Source organism: Lycium barbarum, chromosome 12, assembly GCF_019175385.1.
Source record: "Lycium barbarum isolate Lr01 chromosome 12, ASM1917538v2, whole genome shotgun sequence".
Lineage (NCBI taxonomy): Eukaryota > Viridiplantae > Streptophyta > Magnoliopsida > Solanales > Solanaceae > Lycium > Lycium barbarum.
Window position 1 is genome coordinate 78,737,253 of NC_083348.1, and position 20,922 is coordinate 78,758,174.

General features: G+C 36.9%; 1 protein-coding gene across 3 annotated transcripts; it reads left to right on the forward strand.

Annotated features, from left to right (window-relative positions):
* Positions 1 to 3,179: 3,179 nt before the first annotated feature.
* LOC132621541 (uncharacterized) lies at positions 3,180 to 19,345 on the forward strand. Of its 3 annotated transcripts, XM_060335857.1 has the most exons (11): positions 3,180 to 3,301; positions 3,437 to 3,650; positions 5,963 to 6,099; positions 6,191 to 6,325; positions 6,767 to 6,877; positions 6,991 to 7,257; positions 10,111 to 10,310; positions 11,478 to 11,766; positions 16,306 to 16,416; positions 17,114 to 17,305; positions 18,800 to 19,345. In XM_060335857.1, the coding sequence occupies exons 2-11, from the start codon at positions 3,452 to 3,454 to the stop codon at positions 19,142 to 19,144; spliced, it is 1,986 nt and encodes a 661-aa protein (XP_060191840.1). In that variant the 5' UTR covers positions 3,180 to 3,301; positions 3,437 to 3,451; the 3' UTR covers positions 19,145 to 19,345. The 3 variants fall into 3 exon arrangements, with proteins under 3 accessions (XP_060191840.1, XP_060191842.1, XP_060191841.1); XM_060335859.1 differs by lacking the exons at positions 5,963 to 6,099; positions 6,191 to 6,325; XM_060335858.1 differs by lacking the exons at positions 3,180 to 3,301; positions 5,963 to 6,099; positions 6,191 to 6,325 and having other exon boundaries at positions 3,405 to 3,650.
* The last annotated feature ends 1,577 nt before the right edge of the window (positions 19,346 to 20,922 follow it).

The window sequence follows — 20,922 nt, forward strand, 5'->3', positions numbered from 1 at the left end:
TATGGAGTTATGCTGTGATATGGCTTATGATTTGTTGTGATGATGTGTTATGTACGGGATTGTACGGAGATTTGAAACCTTCTGGAGTTATGCTGTGTTGTGGCACCAGCGTCGGAGTGGTGACCACATTCCTGAGCCTTATGCATGATTTTGATTTGCATTACTTATACATATGATTTCCGTACCGGTTTTGATATACTGATTCGGTATTCCCTTCTGTACCTTATGCTTCAGTTATGATCAGTTATGATTCGGATTACTGTACTTCATGCTTTACATACTCAGTACATATTTCGTACTGACCCCCTTTCTTCGAGGGCTGCGTTTCATGCCCGCAGGTATAGATGTTCATTCAGGTGACCCGCCAGTGTAGGATACTTATTCTGCTATTTGGAGTACTCCTTTTGATCTGGAGCTCATATTTTTGGTACATATCTTCTGTTATACATGTTCTGTATATATGGCTATTTGGGTACGGCGGGGCCCTGTTCCGTCATATGTTTCTGTTATGGTTTGTAGAGGCCTGTAGTCATATATGTGGGTCATGGGTCGTGTTTGTTCGATTATGTCTGTGACTTGTGCCTTAAGCGGTCCCGTTTGATATTATGGCCAAAACGGCCCATATGTTTATATATGTTTGTATATCTGGGCGATGTGTATTCCGCCAACTTTCCGGATTTGATATGATGTTTCTGTACGGGCGACCGCTTAAGATGATATTTGTTTTCAGTATCTGTTTCAAAAGACGTATGCTAAATTTGAATAAATTTTTGATATGTTGATTTGGTGAGCGAATGGGTTTGGGTGTCCAATTAGGGCACCAGTCGCGGCCCACGGGGCTGGGTCGTGACAATAATGCTTCTCCTCCACCATCTTAATGGTTCCTCAATTTTCCTCCACCATCTTAATGGTTCCTCAATTTTCCTCCACCATCTTAATGGTTCCTCCATTTTCTCATATATTGAATGCATATGTAGCACTATAAATAGAGGCATAAGTTTTCATATGAAATACACTTGTAACACATTTTGGAAGAATAGTAAAAATCTCTCCTCTTTTGTTATTCTATTTCTATGGTTTTCATCCTTTAATATTGTGACTCTTTTAGCTTCATTTTATAACATAATTTTCCTTTTAGCAGTAGTACTCAATTATCATGTAGTCTCCTATGCTTTAATGTGTATTACTATCTTTTGTTGCAGTTATTTTATATCTTGCTGTCTTAATGTCTTATATACTTATGTTATAATTTGCTTAAATTAGGTTAAATATTTGATCCTGTCACCCCCAGTCGTAAATTAGACAAATGTGTCACAGCTGGTAGACACAAGTTTGAAGCTATCTTGAACATTTTCCGACTCTCATTTTTCTTTGCGCTTTTTACTTCCTTTGTACCAGTAATTCACTTTTCGGCCCTTCCAATTTTCTATTTATCTATTTATTATTTATATTGTCTTTCAACTTTTTATTATTTATATTGTCTTTCCTTTTTTTTATTACTTTATCTGTGATCTCTAGCGAGAACACACAAATAGAAACTCCAAAATCCCTTAAATTAAGCATTTCTCTTAATCTCAAATCTGTGAGTATTTAAATCGAAAAACTTGGGTCTCACGGGGAATTTTGGATTGAGATAAAAATTCATTTTTTAAAAAATAATTTCTTTTATTTATTACTCCCTCCGTCCATGTTTACTTGTTTATATTTGATTCGGGACACTTTTAATAAGCAATAAATAAAATGAGAAAGGAATTGGAGTACTTAATAACAAGGGTATAATAGGTATAAAATGGTAAATTATGTCTTGATTTTTCAAACTATATAACTTACAAGTAAAAGTGGACACATGTTTTAGTATAATGGACAAATAAAAATGGACGGAGGGAGCGTATTATAAAAATTTATGCTATTCTATAATTGGTAAATTCAATTTAAATCACTTTTACTACTTAAATTGTGATGGAAATTTCGCAAGCACTGTTTAGAAAAAACATGAAATTTATGATTTATTTTTGAGAACTTGTAGTTTATCTAATTCTACATTTACTTATGGGGAGTATTTACCTATTGAAGAGTTTTTTTTTTCTTATTTTGATTGGTGTAATTTCCTTATTGAAGATGTTATTTTATTTGTACAAATTCATTTTTTAATATACATAAGAGATGCAAGTCCCTTAGTAAAAATATTGATTTTACTTCTGTTGTTAATAGGTGTTAATGAGTGTGATTCCTTGTTTAAAATGCTAATTATGTTCGTTTCTTGATTTTTGAGATGTAATTTTCATATTTGCAAATAAAAAAAAAGCCTATTAAGTTGACCCGAATAAACTAAAAAGAGATGGACCGGACCTAAATACACGTTCCTAATAAGATGTACATTGAAGAAAATTATGACACCCGTCACCTTCAAATCCTAGATCCGTCTCTGGTTATAATGTCGCATCGCTCACTTCTCTTTTGAATCGAGGGTCTTTCAAAAACAACCTATCTACCCAAAAAGGTAGGGATAAGATTTGGATACGTTCTACTTTCCCAAATTCCACTTATGAGATTACACTGATATATTGTTGTAGTCCAATAAACCAATATACACCAATAAAAATATATTCATTAAATAATTTCAATTGAATCATTATAATCTCGATTTAAATTGTTTACCGATTTATGTTAAACTCTTGTCCAACCAAAAAATGTGTTTGCCACTTAAATTTCTTGAAGACATCATGACTAGTAGACTTGCAAATCCAAAACAAAAGAAAAATCCAGAAAGAACAAATTCATCAATCATCTCGTGTTTTTTCATGTAATCAAACTTCAAAAACACACTCAAGGGTGTAACTTAGGTGCCGGTTGTCCATAAATATCAAAATAATTTACTTTTTTTAGAATTTTTAAAGTTAGAGTTGGAGTTGGAGTTGTGCTTGACCATAATTTTTAAAATTGTAGTTTTTGGTGAAATATAGTTGTAAAAAAGTGAAAAAATTTTGAAAAACAAGTTTTTCTTATTTTTGGTATAAGTTGTATTCCGAATATTTATGGCCAAAGCCCAAAGTAAAAAAAGTGAAAAAAAAATTCAGAAAAAAGTGAATAATTTTTATGGCCAAATGGCTACTCAGTGATCAATGAAGTAAGTTGAGAGCACCATACTATTTCAGGTTCAAATTTTAGCACACATACGCAAATTAATTTCTTTCTATATGTTTTAGCCTTGACGGACAAAGTTAACTGTAGCCGTCGAATGCCCGGACTTCAAAGGCTGATCTTTTAGTTGTTTAAAGTTCTCTCTGTTTCCCATATTGCTGTTAGTAAAAGTTTAATAAAGACATGTACTCTCTGCAGAAAGTGTTGTACAAAGATTCTATCTTGCAGATTTTTCCCTGTAGTTCTTTTTCATTCAAATTTTAATACGCTCTTCTTTCTCCACTTGTGTTATCAGTGAAGGCAAGAAAACATGCAAGGCTGCTCTGCTCTTTCCTGTTCCTCAAACACTGTCTCTTCTCCAGTTGGTATTTGCTGTACTCAAAGACTAACACTTCCTTTTCGAAATCAAAGCAATGGTTTCTTGGAAAACTTATCTTCTTTTCCTGCTCAATCAAGATTCAAGATTTTCCATTTTCACCAAAGCACTCTTCCTTTGCTTCACTGCACTGGTAATTCTTGTTTTCATTAAAGTTTCAGTCTTTCTTGATTTTTGAGCTTCCACTAATGGTTTCTATGATTTTTTTTCTCACCTTTAATTGGGTTTCTGTTTATTTAGTATTATCAGCTGTTACTCACTTCTTTTCGACAGAATTCTGGAATAGTATAGTATCTTTTTACGTTTGCCTATTCTTGGAATCTCTAGTACAACCTGATTGATTCTTTCACTCCGTTTATCTTATTATCTTGTTGCTGTTACTGCCTATTATTACTGCTGCCTTTTCATCTCTTCTTGAGCCGAGGGTCTATCTGAAACAACCTCCTTACCTTCACAAGGTAGGGGTAAGGACTGCGTACACTCTACCCTCCCCAGACCCCACGTGGTGGGATTATACTTGGTATGTTGTTGTTTAGTGTTCAAGATGTTAGACATTGTTTTTATGGAATTTATGTTCCTTTGAATTATCATCAGTATTAGTTTCTGGTAACGTGGTGTCCGGTCAGCTTGGCAAGATCCTTTTGGTTTGTTTAGAGATTGTATGTCAATACAGCAATAAGCCTGAGGTTTAGAGAATCCCTAATTTTGAGAGAACCCCTAATTTGTTCCAAAGATAAATTATTGAATATTGGAATGAAACGGGTCCGTGATGGAATGAATGTTGAGGGTTAATATGGCTGACCCCAATCAGTTTGTATTAACACGTAGTAACAACAATAATGTATCCAGTGTAATCCTACAAAGTTGGGTTTGGGGAGGGTAAGATGTACGGAGACCTTACCCCTACCTTTGAGTGGTAGAGAGGTTGTCTCAATAGACCTTACCTTCATGGGGTATTAACAAGTAGTAGTAGTAGTTGTAGTATTCTCTGCTGAATACATGCTGCTTAATCTGAAATTTTAGGTACATAGTATGGCATTTGAAACTTAAAACATCGGACATGTCCTGAGTTTAGCTTATGTTCTACATTTCTCGTCTTCCTTGCTTTTCTTTTCATAAGTTTGTTTTGTTGTTTGTCTATTTGTTGGTTCTGGTTTGAAGCAGTAGCATCTTCAGATAATTAAACCTAAGTTATATGTAGTTAAGTTAATCATAATTTCATGATTTTTGGCGAATTAAGGTGCCGCCTTATTCTTTTGTATGTAAAGATCACAACTCAGCTCCTTTCATAGCTGTTTACTGTTAATACAAGTTTTTACCACTTTCAAAAAAAGTTAATGTTATCAACAGATTATCAGATTCAAGTAACATACATTTGTCTGTTATCAATTGATTTTTTGGGTCAGCTATTTTTCTTTTTTAAGTTAGCTATTTATGTCGGGAAGTAAAGTGTCTTGCCAACTCGTATATTATGCGGCTTTGTCCCGAGGGGACACACTTCTGGCTTCATTTTTTGGTACTTAATCTTGTATTTGCAATTGTTTTAGAATACACACCCAAGAGCAAAAGTGAGAGTATCATTATCTAAGGTGAGGAGATGCAGAAGTACGGTAGGAGATGAATATTTGTTCTTTTGGTAGATTGAGTATAGATGAGTGGTAACTCAAGACACATTCATGCTTTTAGCCTATCCCAAACAAGGTACAATGACCAGGACCCATCACAAGACACTAGGCTTAATAAAAGTTCTGGCATTGAGCAAAACCTTGAATTTTATGTTGTTATTTATTTATCTATGAAGTTTTGCTTGTCTAACTTTGTCTAACTTTTTCTTGAGCCGAGGGTCTTTCAGAAACAGCCTCTCTACCTTCCGAGGTAGAGTTAAGATCTACGTACACTTTACCCTCCCCAGACCCCACATGGTGGGATTTCACTAGGTGTGATGTTGTTGTTGAAGTTTCGCTTGGCCTATTTCCTTCATATGACACACCAGTTAATCATTAGTTGTATCGCCTTTAAGTATATTTTGTATATTTGTGCTTATCTTAAGTATGATATGTTGTGATTGTTGTAATTCTACACCCTTAACCTTAAGCAAGTGCGAGGCAATCTTTGAATTTGTAAACCGTTCAAAAGTCCAATTAAAAGTTCCCTGGCTCCAGTCTAACACATAATGTGGAAATATTTATATATGACATTCAGTTTCCAAGAACGATATCAGCTCATTGTAATGTATGCTGTCTGCTTAAATTCTGTTGCTCATCATGATATACCAATTCATGTGAAATTAGTTATCATTTCCAGAGTTCAGTGCCTGCATTGTCACGCATCTAAATTAGGCTAGAGTATCACAATAGTCCTCATTCACAGAAAGTGTTTTGAATAGTTTCTACAAAATCACTCGGTTCTCAAGTTGAGCACCCTTTTATGTTTGTTGTATTTCAGCTACTGAGAAGATCTTAGAGGCTAGTAAGACAGAGGGATTATTTGTTGAAACTGGGTACATATATAGTGTTCATGGGCTTCAAGGAGAGGTTCGGGTAAAAGCTACGACTGATTTCCCTGAATTGCGATTTTCCAAGGTAGAAAGCATCAGAAACTTAACAGCAGGACTGGATCCTCCTTTTTGGGATGCTTGAAAATATCCTTTTCATTAATTCACTCTTAATTCAGCCAGGAAGGCGATGGTTGAGGCAGCAAGTTGCAGGGAGAGATATGGTTCATGAAATCGAACTAATGGAAGGAAGAGGTCATCCAGGACAGAAGAGTTGGATACTTAAATTCCATGAGATTGACTCAATAGAGGAGGTGAACTAAGTGTAATTATGCACTACATTGGGTTTCCACGACCCACACTATTGTTTCCACGACCCACACTATTTTGTTTTACCTCATATGACCTCATATACTATGGAAGCAGTAAATATGTCTTTTGATTATAATGGCCTTATCTTTCCTTTATGATGAATCAATTTAATCATGCATGTTACTATCACAGTAATTCATTACGACAAAGTGGCGGTGTCATGTACAAAGGTTGAAGAATTTTATATGACTTTGTTACCGAGTTGAAAATATTTGGCTCATCTGTTGTAAACAAAAGGCCATTTTCACTTAGCCTATATGGAACCTTTACTACAACTCTCATGCCAGTTTTATGTATTTTCTGAGGGATATTTTGGAAATGGACTTGGTCTTTATCCTAGGGCATGAAAGTTTGATATATCTTGTTTTCTCGATTTTCCTCAGGCTCAAAAGCTTGTGGGGTCGGCCTTACTGGTGAAGGATGAAGATAGACCAGTCCTGGAGGAAGGTGAATTTTACACCCGTGACCTTGTTGGGATGAGAGTTTTTCTAAAGGTTTGTGTTCCACGGCTTCTGAGTTTCATAAAAAAGTACAGGTTTATTTAGTTTAATTTCTTTTGGAGCTGAGTGGCACTTAAAGGGAATCTTCTAATATTTGTGTGCTCCAGGAAACCAGAGAACTGGTAGGAACTGTTATTAATGTTTTCGACAATGGAGCTAGTGATCTCCTACATGTTGAGCTTCTACCAGATCGAAATGCAAAACCACGGTTGGAAGGAGGTGCATCTGGTCCTCTTGTATGGGTCCCCTTCGTTGAAGCAATTGTTCCAAATGTCGATTTGAGTAAAAGGGAAATGCTGATTACACCTCCAAAGGGTCTTTTAGAGTTAAACATCCGTGCTGATGAGAGGTCCAAGAAAGAGAGGCGACAGCTCGTGAGTTACTTTTCTAATTTCTCCCATTTTGCCAGAATTTATCATATAGGTCACACGCTGTTGCAGAGAGCTGTCACTGTGATGTCATAAATCACCATTTGTTTTAAATGAAATTCTATTTATCTTTTCTAGAGAAGTAACATCTCACAGAGCGCTGTCCCAACCATTTTAGAATCACATTGTCATTTTCAAAGAACTTATAGTCAGCTTTTCTAAAGTACTCTGATCAGGGGCATATCCAGTTAGTAAGCTAGGGGTTCATTTAGGTTTTTCCCTAGGTTATGTATATATGGTAAAAAGTTCACTAAACATGTACATATAACAAATTCTGAACCCAGTAAGTTTGATGGAGATGGTAGAATTACGAGTCTGAACCCATAAATTTCAAATCCTGGATCTGCCTCTGACTCTGATTGGGTTCTTCCATATTCATTGTTGGTTGCAAGTTACTCTTGCGTGGTTTACATTACGAATTTGACCAATTACAGATGTGTGTGAAGCAGTCATAAGTTTAACCTCTATCAACTTCATTTCTTTGTCTTCTTCTCGGCAGTGTTATCAAAGGCTCACTTTAAGCGCACTTAAGCCCTGAAGCGAGGCTCAAAACATGTTGAGCGCTTCGCCTCGCTTTATGTGCGCTTCAGTGTCGTCATCAAGGATCTAAGACATACTTTTCCTTGCCAATGAGCCTCTCTGGAGGAGGTGACACTAAATGATTGATATTTCACTTTATCGTAATATTTTTACAATTTCTTTGTCCATATATTTGTTATTCATGCTTATTATTATTAATCTTGGACTAAACATATATATATATATATATATATATATATATATATATATATATATATATATATATATATTTGTATTTTTGCACCATTGCGCTTTTTTGCATTAAAGCCCACGCTTTATTGCGCTTCGCGCTTAAAGCCCCAGCTGACCTTAGAGCTTTTTTGCGCTTTTCGCTTTTGATAACACTGCTTCTCGGCGCTTTGACCTTCTCTAGTATCCCTTTTGCCCATTTGCCATCCTTGTCTTGCGACACACCTCTTCCAGGGGCAGACCAGATACAATACCTTCAGTTTTGGAAGTAATTAACCAAAAGAATGACAATTTGCCTTAGATTTATGTAAGGAATTATAGCTGCCCTCAAAACACATTTTGTTCCTTTCTTTCCATATTGTCCACCATGTGCAAGCTGGTACTGCTACTCCAGCTTCTCAAAAGATCAACAGTATTACCAGGCATGATGGATGATCCATGTGACACCCAAAAAAATATACAGTTGCCAAATTTGATCAATGACTGGGCAGCGAAGAAACAGATGACTACAGTTGTTTCTGCCTTTGTTCCACAAAGATAACATCTACTGCAAAGTATGGATCCTCTTTTCTGTAAGTTGTCCTGAGCCAAGACTGCACTTTTAGCTACTATGTGAAGCTTACTACTTTATATGGAGCCTTTGACCTCCATATCTGTTTCCATGGCCATGGCCAGATCTGTTGCTCCTCTCTTGTGAGCTCTGTAATGTTACTGGACACTCAGATAGTATAGAAGCCTCCACTTTGTTCATCCTGTTTTAATCTATCCATTTCATAGGGAAGTCCCTGGAAACTCACAGTTGTACTGTCAAATTCAGGCAACTGTCACCAATTCCCAGTCATTGAAATTTCTTCTGAATCTGATGCTCCATACTTCACCGTCCCTGGATTCTGCTATAGTAGCTTCAGGATACTGAACCAAGTTGAAAAACCGAGGGTATTGTATTTTTAGATGAGTGTGGCCTATACGTATGTCTTGCCAGAAGAAAACTTTTCTTCCGTTACACAGGATAATGCTTGTTTTCCCCAAAAACTCAGACCAATCTTGCCAATAAGTGACCTCTTTTTTTATCCTATTTGTGTTGCTTGCATCCTCTGTCAGATGTAATCATTTCAAATCTTGCCCAACATTTTTTGAAGGCACATTCACCTCAACATTTTCATTTCTACGACATTCATCCTATGAATATTTAGACCTTGGCGGCCCAACATCTTTTGATCAAGACCATAGAGACCCAAGATTTACTCCAGTATAACATTGCTGGCCTTACTGCCGTTTAATAAAACTTTGTTAGGTACTTTGTAGTTGCACGGAATTCCATATCTCTCCTTCATTTCAGTCATCCTATTCTAATTCATGTGTTACATCTTCATCTATCATGTCCTTTTCTTTTGAGGCGAAGCTTAAATATCTCAAATTTTCTGCACTTAGGTACCAACAATTACATTTAATTTCACTTCACCGTCATTCTTATTATGGAGGTTAAACTTGTGGTGCATATATCTAGTATTAGTTCTACTTATCCTAAAACTCTTACTTAATGGAGTATTTTTCCATTTTTTCAATTTTTTGTTGACTCACTTGCTCATTAATCAATTAACAATCGTCTGCAAATAACTCTATCCGTATAAAGGAAAGTTCGTAGCCGCTTGTTAGAAGATGGTGGTTGCTTATTCACATCATGAATAGTCGTTGACGCCACAATGGTGAGATAACAACGAGGTGAATTTGATTTATGCACAATGATAAATTCTTTAACATCTTAAATAAATGGTTACCCACTTCTCCTCATAAGCAATGTAGTGCAGTTATTATAATTAATAGATTTCATAAGTTTTCTTAGCGGAGCTCAATGATTAAGTAATTCTTGATGGAGAGTTCATACTTAACTGCTCCAGATGATTGCTGGTCATTATGTAATGCCTCTAAAATTGCTTTTCTCTCCGATGCTCCTCTGTGATTCTTATAGGTGCTTCTTCTATAGTATTGAAGATCTAGCGTGTTTGGCCTACTCATCTTCTGCTTTTTCAGGAATGGAAAGAGAGAAAGAAGTTTCAGAAACGCCTTATAGCAGCCAAGAAAATATTGCATGAAATGGAACAAGATCATATTTTTCATGGTTTCAGATATGGAGAGAAAAACCAAAAGAGCTTCCTCGCAAACCAGATAGTTGATGTAAATTCCACGTTGCTTCAGCATGCATTGCAGAATAAAAAGATTCCATATAAGAGGTGCTGTCATTTACTGTCTTTTGGCATTAATAGGTTTTTTGACCTGCCAAAGTGAATGTCATACACGCTACGCTTTAAGTAGGCTAACCGTTCTTTTACACTGATATCCCATATTCTAAATGTTAAGTACAAAGGCATTGGAAAAAGTTAGGATTCTTTTTGAGACCCTATCTTTTCCACAGTTTGTGGTAGCCGACCTAAAACTAGAAATAAATGAAACTGAGATCCCATATTCCAAATGTTAATTAAGTACAAAGGCATTGGGAAAAGTTAGGATTCTTTTTTAGACCCTATCTTATCTACGGTTTGTGGTAGCCAGCGTAAAACTAGAGATAAATGAATCCTGGATTATTTAATTTGATAGATCTTTTCAGAAATGTAATTAGCACTGTTTTGTAGTATTACGAGTCGTGCTACGGATTATATCCAGTAAAGAAGAATGGGCAATAAAAAAGAAGAATAGGCAATAAATGATGGTGGATACAACTTGACTTCTTAGAAGGGGTTGTCAATGAGAAGGTTACGGCATGTTTGTTGACGCCACAGTACTGGTCCACATATTACTTGACTTTTATGATTTTCTAGTCAATTTGGGGATATTTTAATAATTTAACCCTGCCTGCCATGTAATGTGTGAACTAGGATGTGCTATTATGTAGTTCTAGAAGTGAGCTCTCTCCCTTTTTACCCCTAATGCTCACACCCTTTCCCCAATCAATCAATGTGTACTGACGATATTAAATGACTAAGTATGCCGGTAAAGATTTGTCCATTTGTTTACTGCAGTAATATTTTTCAGCCTTTTGGGTATAGTTTGTTCTTCCCCACTTGTGGGAGTACACTGATTGTTGTTGTTGTTGTTGGGCATAGTTAATCCAATGCTCAGTGTAGTTGTAGCTACTGCCACTGGCATAAAACTCAAGATTGCTCAATTTTTAGTTCAAAATCAACACCAGTGGCTAATGGTTTTCAAGAAATTGGCTTTATCAACATGTCCTATTGTGTGGCTGGTTAAGTTTTGTTGATCAAACAATTTTTCTTACAAGTTTTTTCATGATCGAACTCATTCTTATTCCTTTATTTTTGGGGATTGAGGGTGGGTGGGGGGGTCGGGTTGGTGAATTACTATTTGCCTTTTGACATTTTGAAACTTTTTCCTTGCTGCAGATGGAGCTTTCCAGATTTTGTTAATGCTTTACAAGTAAACAATACATTAAAACTATCAAAAGAATTCTTTTCTAAAGACAATGTCGAACACTCCAGCATTGGTTCTAAAGTTCAAGAGCAGGGTCACTGCCTCATATCTTCTGGCAAGGTTGCCATTGTTTTAGCTTTGGGAGAAAGCAATTTGCTTGGAACGTCTTCTATTCCTGAACCTGCTGGCTCTCATAATAATGAGGATATTGCTTATCTGCATGTCAAGGCATTGTTAGATAACAGCCACAGACTGCTCAAGGTAGTCCTTCCTTCAGTAGTAGAACAAGAGACGGCATTTTTTTTTTTGTAAATTGAACTTCTATTTCCTATATGCCCATCAGGATTGAAGTATATATACCGTGTAGTTGTCACTTCATTCCCTGCAGCCAATTGCTTGAAAGAAGATTACACATGCATTACTATTGTTATTAGATGATTCTGATAAAGTTTGGGGAATGTAATATGAAGATTTTTAGCAAGAAGAAAGGGCTTCTTGTATTTCTGAATGAATATACAATCCATAAGAATGGGTACTTATACATGAGTTCTAAGACTAAATAAGGAAAGACAATATTACACAATCAATTCCTAATCATTCACATCAATACAATATATTCCTAAAATTAAGCTATCAATCTTAATCATCAATATCAAATCAACATCTCAATCTTAGTCATTAATACCAAATCAACACTCCTCCTCAAGTTGGTGCAAAGATGTCGCACATGCCCAACTTGCAAACCAGTGTATGAAAAGTCCGTTTGTTGAGGCCTTTAGTAAACACATCAGCTAGTTGTTTTTCTGATGACACGTGGAATAAACTTAAGACACCACCTGTGACTTTTTCTTTGATGAAGTGTCGATCAATTTCAACGTGCTTTGTTCGGTCATGCTGGACTGGATTTCGAGCTATACTGATTGCAGCCTTGTTGTCACAATACAAGGAAAGTTTCCTTTTTTCAGACAATCTCAATTCTTCTAGTAACTTTTGTAACCACAAAAGTTCGCAAACACCCTGGGCCATGGCTCTATATTCTGCCTCCGCACTTGATCTAGCAACTACACTTTGCTTCTTGCTTCTCCAAGTGACCAAGTTTCCTCTTACGAGTGTACAGTAACCGGATGTAGACCTTCTGTCATCTAAAGACCCAGCCTAATCTGCATCGGTAAAGGCTTCTATTTGGAGGTGACCATGTCTGGAGTAAAGTAGACCTTTTCCTGGAGTAGACTTCAGATACCGCAAGATGTGAAAGACAGCTTGCATATGAGAATCTCGAGGATCATGCATAAATTGACTCACTAGGCTGACTGAATAGGCTATGTCTGGTCTAGTGTGAGAGAGATAAATGAGTCTTCCAACTAGCCTCTGATATCTCTCTTTATCAACTGACTTTCCAACTCCGCTTTGTAGTTTGTGATTGCTTTCAATGGGTGATTCTGCTGGTTTGCAACCTGTCATACATGTTTCTTTCAAGAGATCCAGAATATACTTTCTTTGAGAAATAAAGATTCCTCTTTTTGATCTAGCAACTTCAATTCCCAAGAAGTACTGCAATTTTCCTAGATCCTTGATCTCAAATTCCTGTGCCAACAACTTCTTCAATCGGGTCATCTCCTCTTTGTCATCTCCTGTCATTACTATGTCATCAACATAAACTATGAGAAGAGTGAGTTTACCCTTTAAATGTCGTATAAAGAGGGTGTGATCCGCATTGCTTTGTTGGTAACCAAAGGAGATCATTGCTTTATAGAATCTGTCAAACCAAGCTCTAGGAGATTGCTTCAATCCGTACAAGGCTTTCTTCAGTCTGCATACCTTTCCTTGACTTTGTTCAGTACCAAAACCAGGAGGAATCTCCATGTACACCTCTTCTTCTAAGTCTCCATGAAGAAATGCATTCTTCACATCAAACTGTTGCAAGTCCCAGTCAAGATTAGCTGCACAAGATAGAAGAATTCTAATAGTATTCATTTGTGCAACATGAGCAAATGTCTCTTGATAATCCACTCCAAAAGTCTGAGTGAATCCTTTAGCCACCAATCTTGCTTTGAACCTTTCAATGGAACCATCAACTTTATGTTTTACAGTGAAGACCCATTTGCAACCAACCAACTTCTTGTCTGGTGGTGATGCGACAAGTTCCCAAGTCTCATTCTTTGATAAGGCCTTCATTTCTTCCATCATAGCTTGCTTCCACTTAGAATCTGCAAAAGCTTCCCTCCAATTCTGGGGAATAGACACAGAAGAAATAGACAAGGAAAAGGCTCTATAGGAGGGCGATAAAGAATTATAGGAAACAAAGTTAGATAAAGGGTGTTGAGTGCAAGATCTGACTCCTTTCCTGTGAGCAATAGGCAAATCTAACTCATTAGGAAGTATAGATAATTCACCAGAAGAAGAAGGTTCGGCTTCGGCAGGTTGCATGATGGCTTCTTCTGCTCTATTTCTCCTTGAGTAAGTAATCAAATCAGGCCTATCCAAACGCCCAACAGTCTCCCCCTGAATTCTTTCACTTTCTCTTATGGCAGTAGTTTCAATAGTCTCCCCCTGAATTCTTTCTCCAATTTCACTTTCCCTTGTGGCAGTAGTTTCAACAATAGAACTAGGAAAAACCATCTCTTCTTCCTTATAATTCTCCCCCTGAAGAGGTGATGGTGTAATACTGAAATAGGGCTCAGATTCCCGAAAGGTAACATCCATACTGACAAAGAATCTCCTAGAAGGAGGGTGATAACATTTGTACCCTTTCTGTGTTGGAGAATACCCAATAAAAACACATTTAAGAGCTCTAGGTTCAAGTTTCCCAGAGTTCCTAGCGTGAACAAAGCAAACACACCCAAATATCTTTGGAGGAACAGTATAGTCATTTTTACCCTTTAAAGCTTCTAAAGGACTCCGGAAATTAGGAGTTTTAAGTGGCATTCTATTGATAAGGTAGGCAGCTACTAGAATGGCATCCCCCCAGTAAGGCTTCGGCAGATTCATAGTAAACAAAAGGGATCTTGCTACTTCTAACAAATGCCTATTTTTTCTTTCAGCAACCCCATTTTGTGCACTAGTATAAGGACAACTAGTTTGATGCATTATCCTAAAAGACTCCAAGTAAGCTCCAAAAGTTTTATCCATGTATTCTGTGCCATTGTCAGTTCGAAATATCTTTATCTTAGCCTCAAACTGAGTACAAATCATCTTATGAAATGACTTAAAACAGGAGAAAACTTCACTTTTGGCTTTTAACAGATATACCCATGTCATTCTAGTGCAACAATCGATAAAAGTAACAAACCATCGACTACCAGACAAAGAAAGTGTTTGAGTAGGACCCCAGACATCAGAATGAATAGTCGAAAAGGGAATTGTGCTTTTATTGTCACTCAGAGGATAAGAGTTTTTAGTGTGTTTGGCATATTCACATGCATCACAAGACAAAGATTCAAACTCGGTTCTAGAAAATAAACCAGGGTATAACTTTTTTAAAGCAAAAAAAGATGGGTGTCCCAACCGTCTATGCCACTGTATTATTTCTCGGTTGACATCCTTATTTCCTACAAAAAAAGGCCTGACCAGAGTCTCGAGTTCCATCTATCAAATATAAGCCATCATGCAATCTACCACTGCCAATCTTCTTCCCTGTATGAAGGTCTTCAAAAACACAATAATCAGGAAAGAATCTGACACTACAGTTTAGTTCTTTGGTGATAGCGCTAACAGATAATAGGTTAATAGGAAAATCAGGCACATGAAGAATGGATGATAAGGTAATATCAGGAGTACAAAAGATTGAACCTGTTCCAGAGACAGGGGTTAGGGAGCCATTGGCTATTCTGACATAATCTCCTTTGGGACTAGGAGAGTAATTTTGAAGGCCTTTAGAAGAGCTTGTCATGTGTCTATTCGCACCAGAATCAATAATCCAACAATTAAGCTGAGCATTAAAAGCAATACCTGACTGCACATAATTGGGGCTAGCAACATTAGAAGAGCCAAGTTTGTTCAGAAGACGGCGAAGATATTGAACTTCATCTTGAGACAAAGTCTCTCCAGAAGTAGTGTCACCCATATTATCTGGATGGGAAGGGTTAGAATAGGCCTATGACCCGAGAACTGGAAAAAAAAATCCAGAAAAAAATCGCCGGAAAGTTGGCTGCCACGCCGGAATCCTAATTCCGGTGATCGGAAAAAAATCAAAACTGATAGGGATAGGCTCAGAATGTTCCAGCGACCCAACAGAGAAAAATAATCAAGAAACGAACTGAACGGGAGGAGTTTTTTGTGCGGACAGCCACAAAGAGAGAAAAAAACTCGACCTCTTTGATAAAACACGGAACCCTAGTGCTGCGAGGGAGAAAACTCACCTCAAAAAGGCAGCAATGGCTCTGATACCATGAAGATTTTTAGCAAGAAGAAAGGGCTTCTTGTATTTCTAAATGAATATACAATCCATAAGAATGGGTACTTATACATGAGTTCTAAGACTAAATAAGGAAAGACAATATTACACAATCAATTCCTAATCATTCACATCAATACAATATATTCCTAAAATTAAGCTATCAATCTTAATCATCAATATCAAATCAACATCTCAATCTTAGTCATTAATACCAAATCAACATAATATTATGAATTTTTTCCTAGACTTACTTGTATACATGCAAATTTAATTCACATTTTAGCTGATTGATTACAGGTCCATTTACTTTAGTTTTAGATATTCTCATGAAAAAGGGAAATCACTTGTCTTGCTGGAGAGAGTTGCTTTGCGTCATGTTTTGATAAATTTCTTGGCAATTGCAGATGGAGGACCGGCCCTCTGTACCTCTTATATTGGTGTGTTCTGCTGAATCTATTGAATATGTCAAACAATTGTTCATGGATCATGACTACTTCTCTTTCGACTCTGAGAAGGTTAGATGCATGTAATTTGGCTATGCAATTAGTTACATGACAGATAGAAAGTTTGGTCATAATTATCTATAAGGAGCTTAAATCGTTCTACCATCGTATTAGGAAAAATTTCTACTAATACACAATTTTAGCGGAGAAAATTAGCACTTTGATTGCCTCAATCAATTTCTGAATGTTGAGATGAGCCACTTAATTGTTGTGTACTGAAACTTTTTCATTTATTGATGCGGCTATACTAAAAGTCATATAGATGAACCTCAGTTGTTTCAAAAAAGTTTTGTTAATGCCTTAATGGCCTAATGATGTTCCATATTCTGATTCTAGAAATTCCTACCCTGGGCCAAATAAAGCAAAGGCCAAAGCCTTCTCATTTACTTCCGTTAAGGGAAGTTGAATTACATGCTTATAGCCAGACTTGAAACTATTATCTCTATGAAAAAGTGGACGGGCTTCTCCTATCAGGTATTTGTTCAACTTCTGGATATCGTGAATTATGGTTGGCCGGAACGATTTCTGAGATAAGAGTATTTAAAAACTGTTCTGCTACGATTTTATTCGCATTACTTTTTTGTTGTTTGCTGTAAAGTATGTCCATTTTCTCTTTCACAGGAAGAAAATTTTATAATCATTATTGACATGATAATAGGCCTAGCTTCGTGCAGTTTCTTAGTTTTCACATCATTTGAAACATTCATAGGTTTGGTTCTTGGAAGAAGAGAAGCTCCCTGTTGTCAGCGCTCCACAGGAAGAAGAAAACAAACATAAAATTTTGATGAAATCACCGTGGGAGATACTCCAAAGGCCAGCTGGATCTGCAGGAATTGTTACTTTGCTCTCATCACAGAACCTAGTAGAGCTTTTACATGTGATGGGCGTGGAGTATATTCAGGTGAGTGTTGACTTCTGCCTAACTGCAATTGGCGTGTTAAATAGCATGACTCCTTTTTCTTGTCCTTATAGATCTGTCTAAGTTTCTATTGTTTATTCGGCATGCATGAAAAAAACATAGAGAATTGGTTGTACTCTTGTATTGCTCAGAAAAATCTATCTTGTGATTCTGGAGAAGGGCTGCAAATATACACTCCTTATATTCCTGTGTACTCCAGCTTTAAGTCAATCGATGAAACTGATAGCACTTTGTCCTGAAATATTTTTCATCTGCAGCAATTGAATTGATGTGTAGAAGCAATTCAAGCATCAGCCTTTATTTTTTAATTCCCTATCTCTTTGTTTTCTTGGGTCGTTGTGGGGAGTTATTGCAGTGACCTGGATTTTATTTAGCAGAAAATTTTCTGAAGGCGGCAATTATAACTTAGAATCTGTATTTCTTTACTCCACTGAATGTCTTTTTTGTTGAATCCAACATCGTTTAAATAAAAATGTGAACCGGTAGGATATGTCTTTGAGCTATTATAAGGAAACCCTCTGTTAAGATCCGATTCCACATCTTTAAGCACTTAGATTCACGTGCAACCAAAAAGTCTTTAGTTTGAAGAGGCAACACTTCATTTCTTTGAAAAATATCAAGTCCTCAGAGCAGTTACCTTATCCACTCACAGATATATTGTTGAATGTCATATAACAAAGCTAGCTCTTTGTGTCGGTGTCATAGATGACAAATGGTTATGGAGATTTAGTAGTATTTAGTTGTTAGGAGGGTGAGGAGAGTGGGTGGTGTAGTTGTGTGGATAGGATGCTATTATTGCCTAGGACAGAGGATGCCATACCTAACTAACTTAGTGATGGGACTAGTTAGTACTGTTGTACACATTTGTTCGCGAAGACATTGGAAGTGATAAGATTAGGGTGGAACTGGCAATGACTTTGAATATGCAGGTTATTGTACTAGACAGTAGAGAGGAAGTGTGTCGAGGGAGAAGTGGGCCAGCAACTAAAGTTGTTGACTTTCTGTGGCTGGACAACTAAGTTACGGACATGAAAAGGGAAAAATTGGAGGAAAACCTGCATATGGTGTCATGATATTCGCCATTTGCTGCCATTTCCGCCGTATTTCAGCATTCTCTTTTTGGAACTTTGGCACTTTTCTTTAAAATTTTCTTTCGTGTAAAGATACGAATTTTTGAAATAATGAAATCATATTCTGGTTCTAACGATAAGCTTCCTTCCTAAGTGCCATGTCTTGGGAATTGGAACAGTGCTTCAAACAGGTCCAAAGCAGCACTATGATGGATCTGAAGATGCTCACCCCCCCACCCTCCCCCAACACACACATCCAAAAGTTTTTTTTAAAAAAAAAGAAGTAGATGGAGATAGTACAAGGATTCTGATAAATCCATTGTCAGCGTCTTGTTTTAATTGGTGTTATCAGTGGCTTTTCACTGCTATGAATCTGTGTTACTAATTGACTTGCAATGCAATACAGGTCTGTTCTAGCAATCAAGAATTCATAAATGGGGAGATGCTACTTGGTTTTACTAATTCACGTGAAGCCAATGCGGGGATCCAAGTCTTCGGGAATGCTGGCTACTTGGAAGAACACTTCAACATCGTATTTTCCATTGAGTTTGCAAAGAAGTTGACTAAGAAGACAGACAAACTTCAGTTTGAAGCCATTTTAAAGCCAAATCAGTATGTGGAGATGGTAGAAAAAGAATGGGTTGATGTCATCCCCTCCTCACCCAACTCATATGAATTCCATTCTTCAATTTATAGTTGCTTGAATGCTTGTCCTCCTAGTAAGGTTTGTCTGGTAGATATTACTGCATGATATCGATATTTGTAAACATGTATATGACTCCAACTTAGCCCCAGAAACATAGATCTTTTAATAACACAAGTATCTTTGTTCTTAAAATAGCACACATGCTAAAGTAGCTGAGATTATTGCAAAGGAAGGTTGAAAAGGTTATGTTACTTATTTCCAGATAATGAGGCTTTGTACTATGGGACTTGTCAGCATCATTAGTCATATGTTATTTAGCGTCACTTTTTACCCAATTCTCCATCAACAAGCATTCAGTAGGCTTATCATCAATGGTGATGATGGCTAGTTTTGCTCATTTGCTGTTTATTGATTCTTTGTAATTGCATTAGTTTATATGGTTGGACTTGAAGAACTGGTTGACAGGTTTGACAATTACTAGCAGAAGCGAAGGCGAAATCATAAAAGATATAATCAACACAAACAAGTAGGGGAATGTATGGTAGCACAGCAAAATGGTGAAATCAATTAAGGGAACTTTTTATGGAAGACTCTCATTACTATGGGTGTTCATGGTTCGGTTTGGTCGATTTTTCATTGATTTGGTTTTGTTGGTTTTTGGCCGGTCGTTTTATAAAGGGAAAAGGACATAAAGGGCCATCCAGCCCAAACTATTCCGGGCAATTCGCAAAATTGCCCTTCTTTTGGGGTGGTCTTTAAATTTTACCCCTCATATTTGAAATCTTTAAATTTTGCCCTTCGCCTAAAATTCATAGGTTCCTGGTTCGAACTCCCACTCAGTCAAAAATTTTAAAAAAATTCGCAAGGCAGAGTTTAAATTTCGCTATGCCCCCACCGGCATACACTTGTTAAGGAATTACCAAAGTTATGTTGGACCCGGCATAATTATGCCTTGTGGGTAGACTTGGCATAAGTATGCCGGGTCCAGCATAACTTTGGTAATTCCTTGACAAGTTTATGCCGGGTCCGGCATACTTATGGGCAAACTTTTAGTTAAGCCTTAACTAAATATTTTTTCCTAGTTATGCCTTATGGGGCAGATTTTTAGTTAAGACATAACTAAAAGTATGCCCATAAGGCATAACTTTTCCTTAAGACATAGATTTTGTCTTATAAGGCAAATTTTTAGTTATGTCTTAAGGAAAAGTTCCGCCCTATGGGTTATACTTATAGTTATGTCTTATGGGGCATACTTTTAGTTGTGCCTTAACTAAAAGTCTGCCTCATAAGCCATAACTAGGAAAAGACTTTTAGTTAAGGCTTAACTAAAAATTTGCCCATTAAAAGTTTGTCCATAAGTATGCCGGATTCGACATAAACTTGTTAAGGAATTACCAAAGTTATGCCGGACTCGGCGTACTTATGCAAAGTCTGCCCATAAGGCATGAGTATGCCGGGTCCGACATAACTTTGGTAATTCCTTAACAAGTGTATGCCGGGTCCGGCATATACGCGACCCAAACCTTGCCTTGCAATTCTTTTTTGGTGTGGTATTTAAATTTTGCCCCTCATATTTATGGTCTTTAAATTTTGCCCTTCGGCTAAAACCCATAGGTTCCGGGTTCGAACCTCCGCCCAGTCAAAAATTTAAAAAAAAATTGCAAAGCAGAGTTTAAATTTCGATATGCCCCCTCCGACACACTTTTAGTAATGTTTAACTAAAAGTCTGCCGGAGGGGGCAGACTTTGCCTTGAAGCATATCTACGTATTTTTTTTTAACTTTTCAAGGTAAACTTTTAGTAATGCCTTAACTAAAAGTGTGCCCCATAAAACATAATTAATAGTATGCCCCATAAGGCGTAAGTTTTCCTTAAGGCATAACT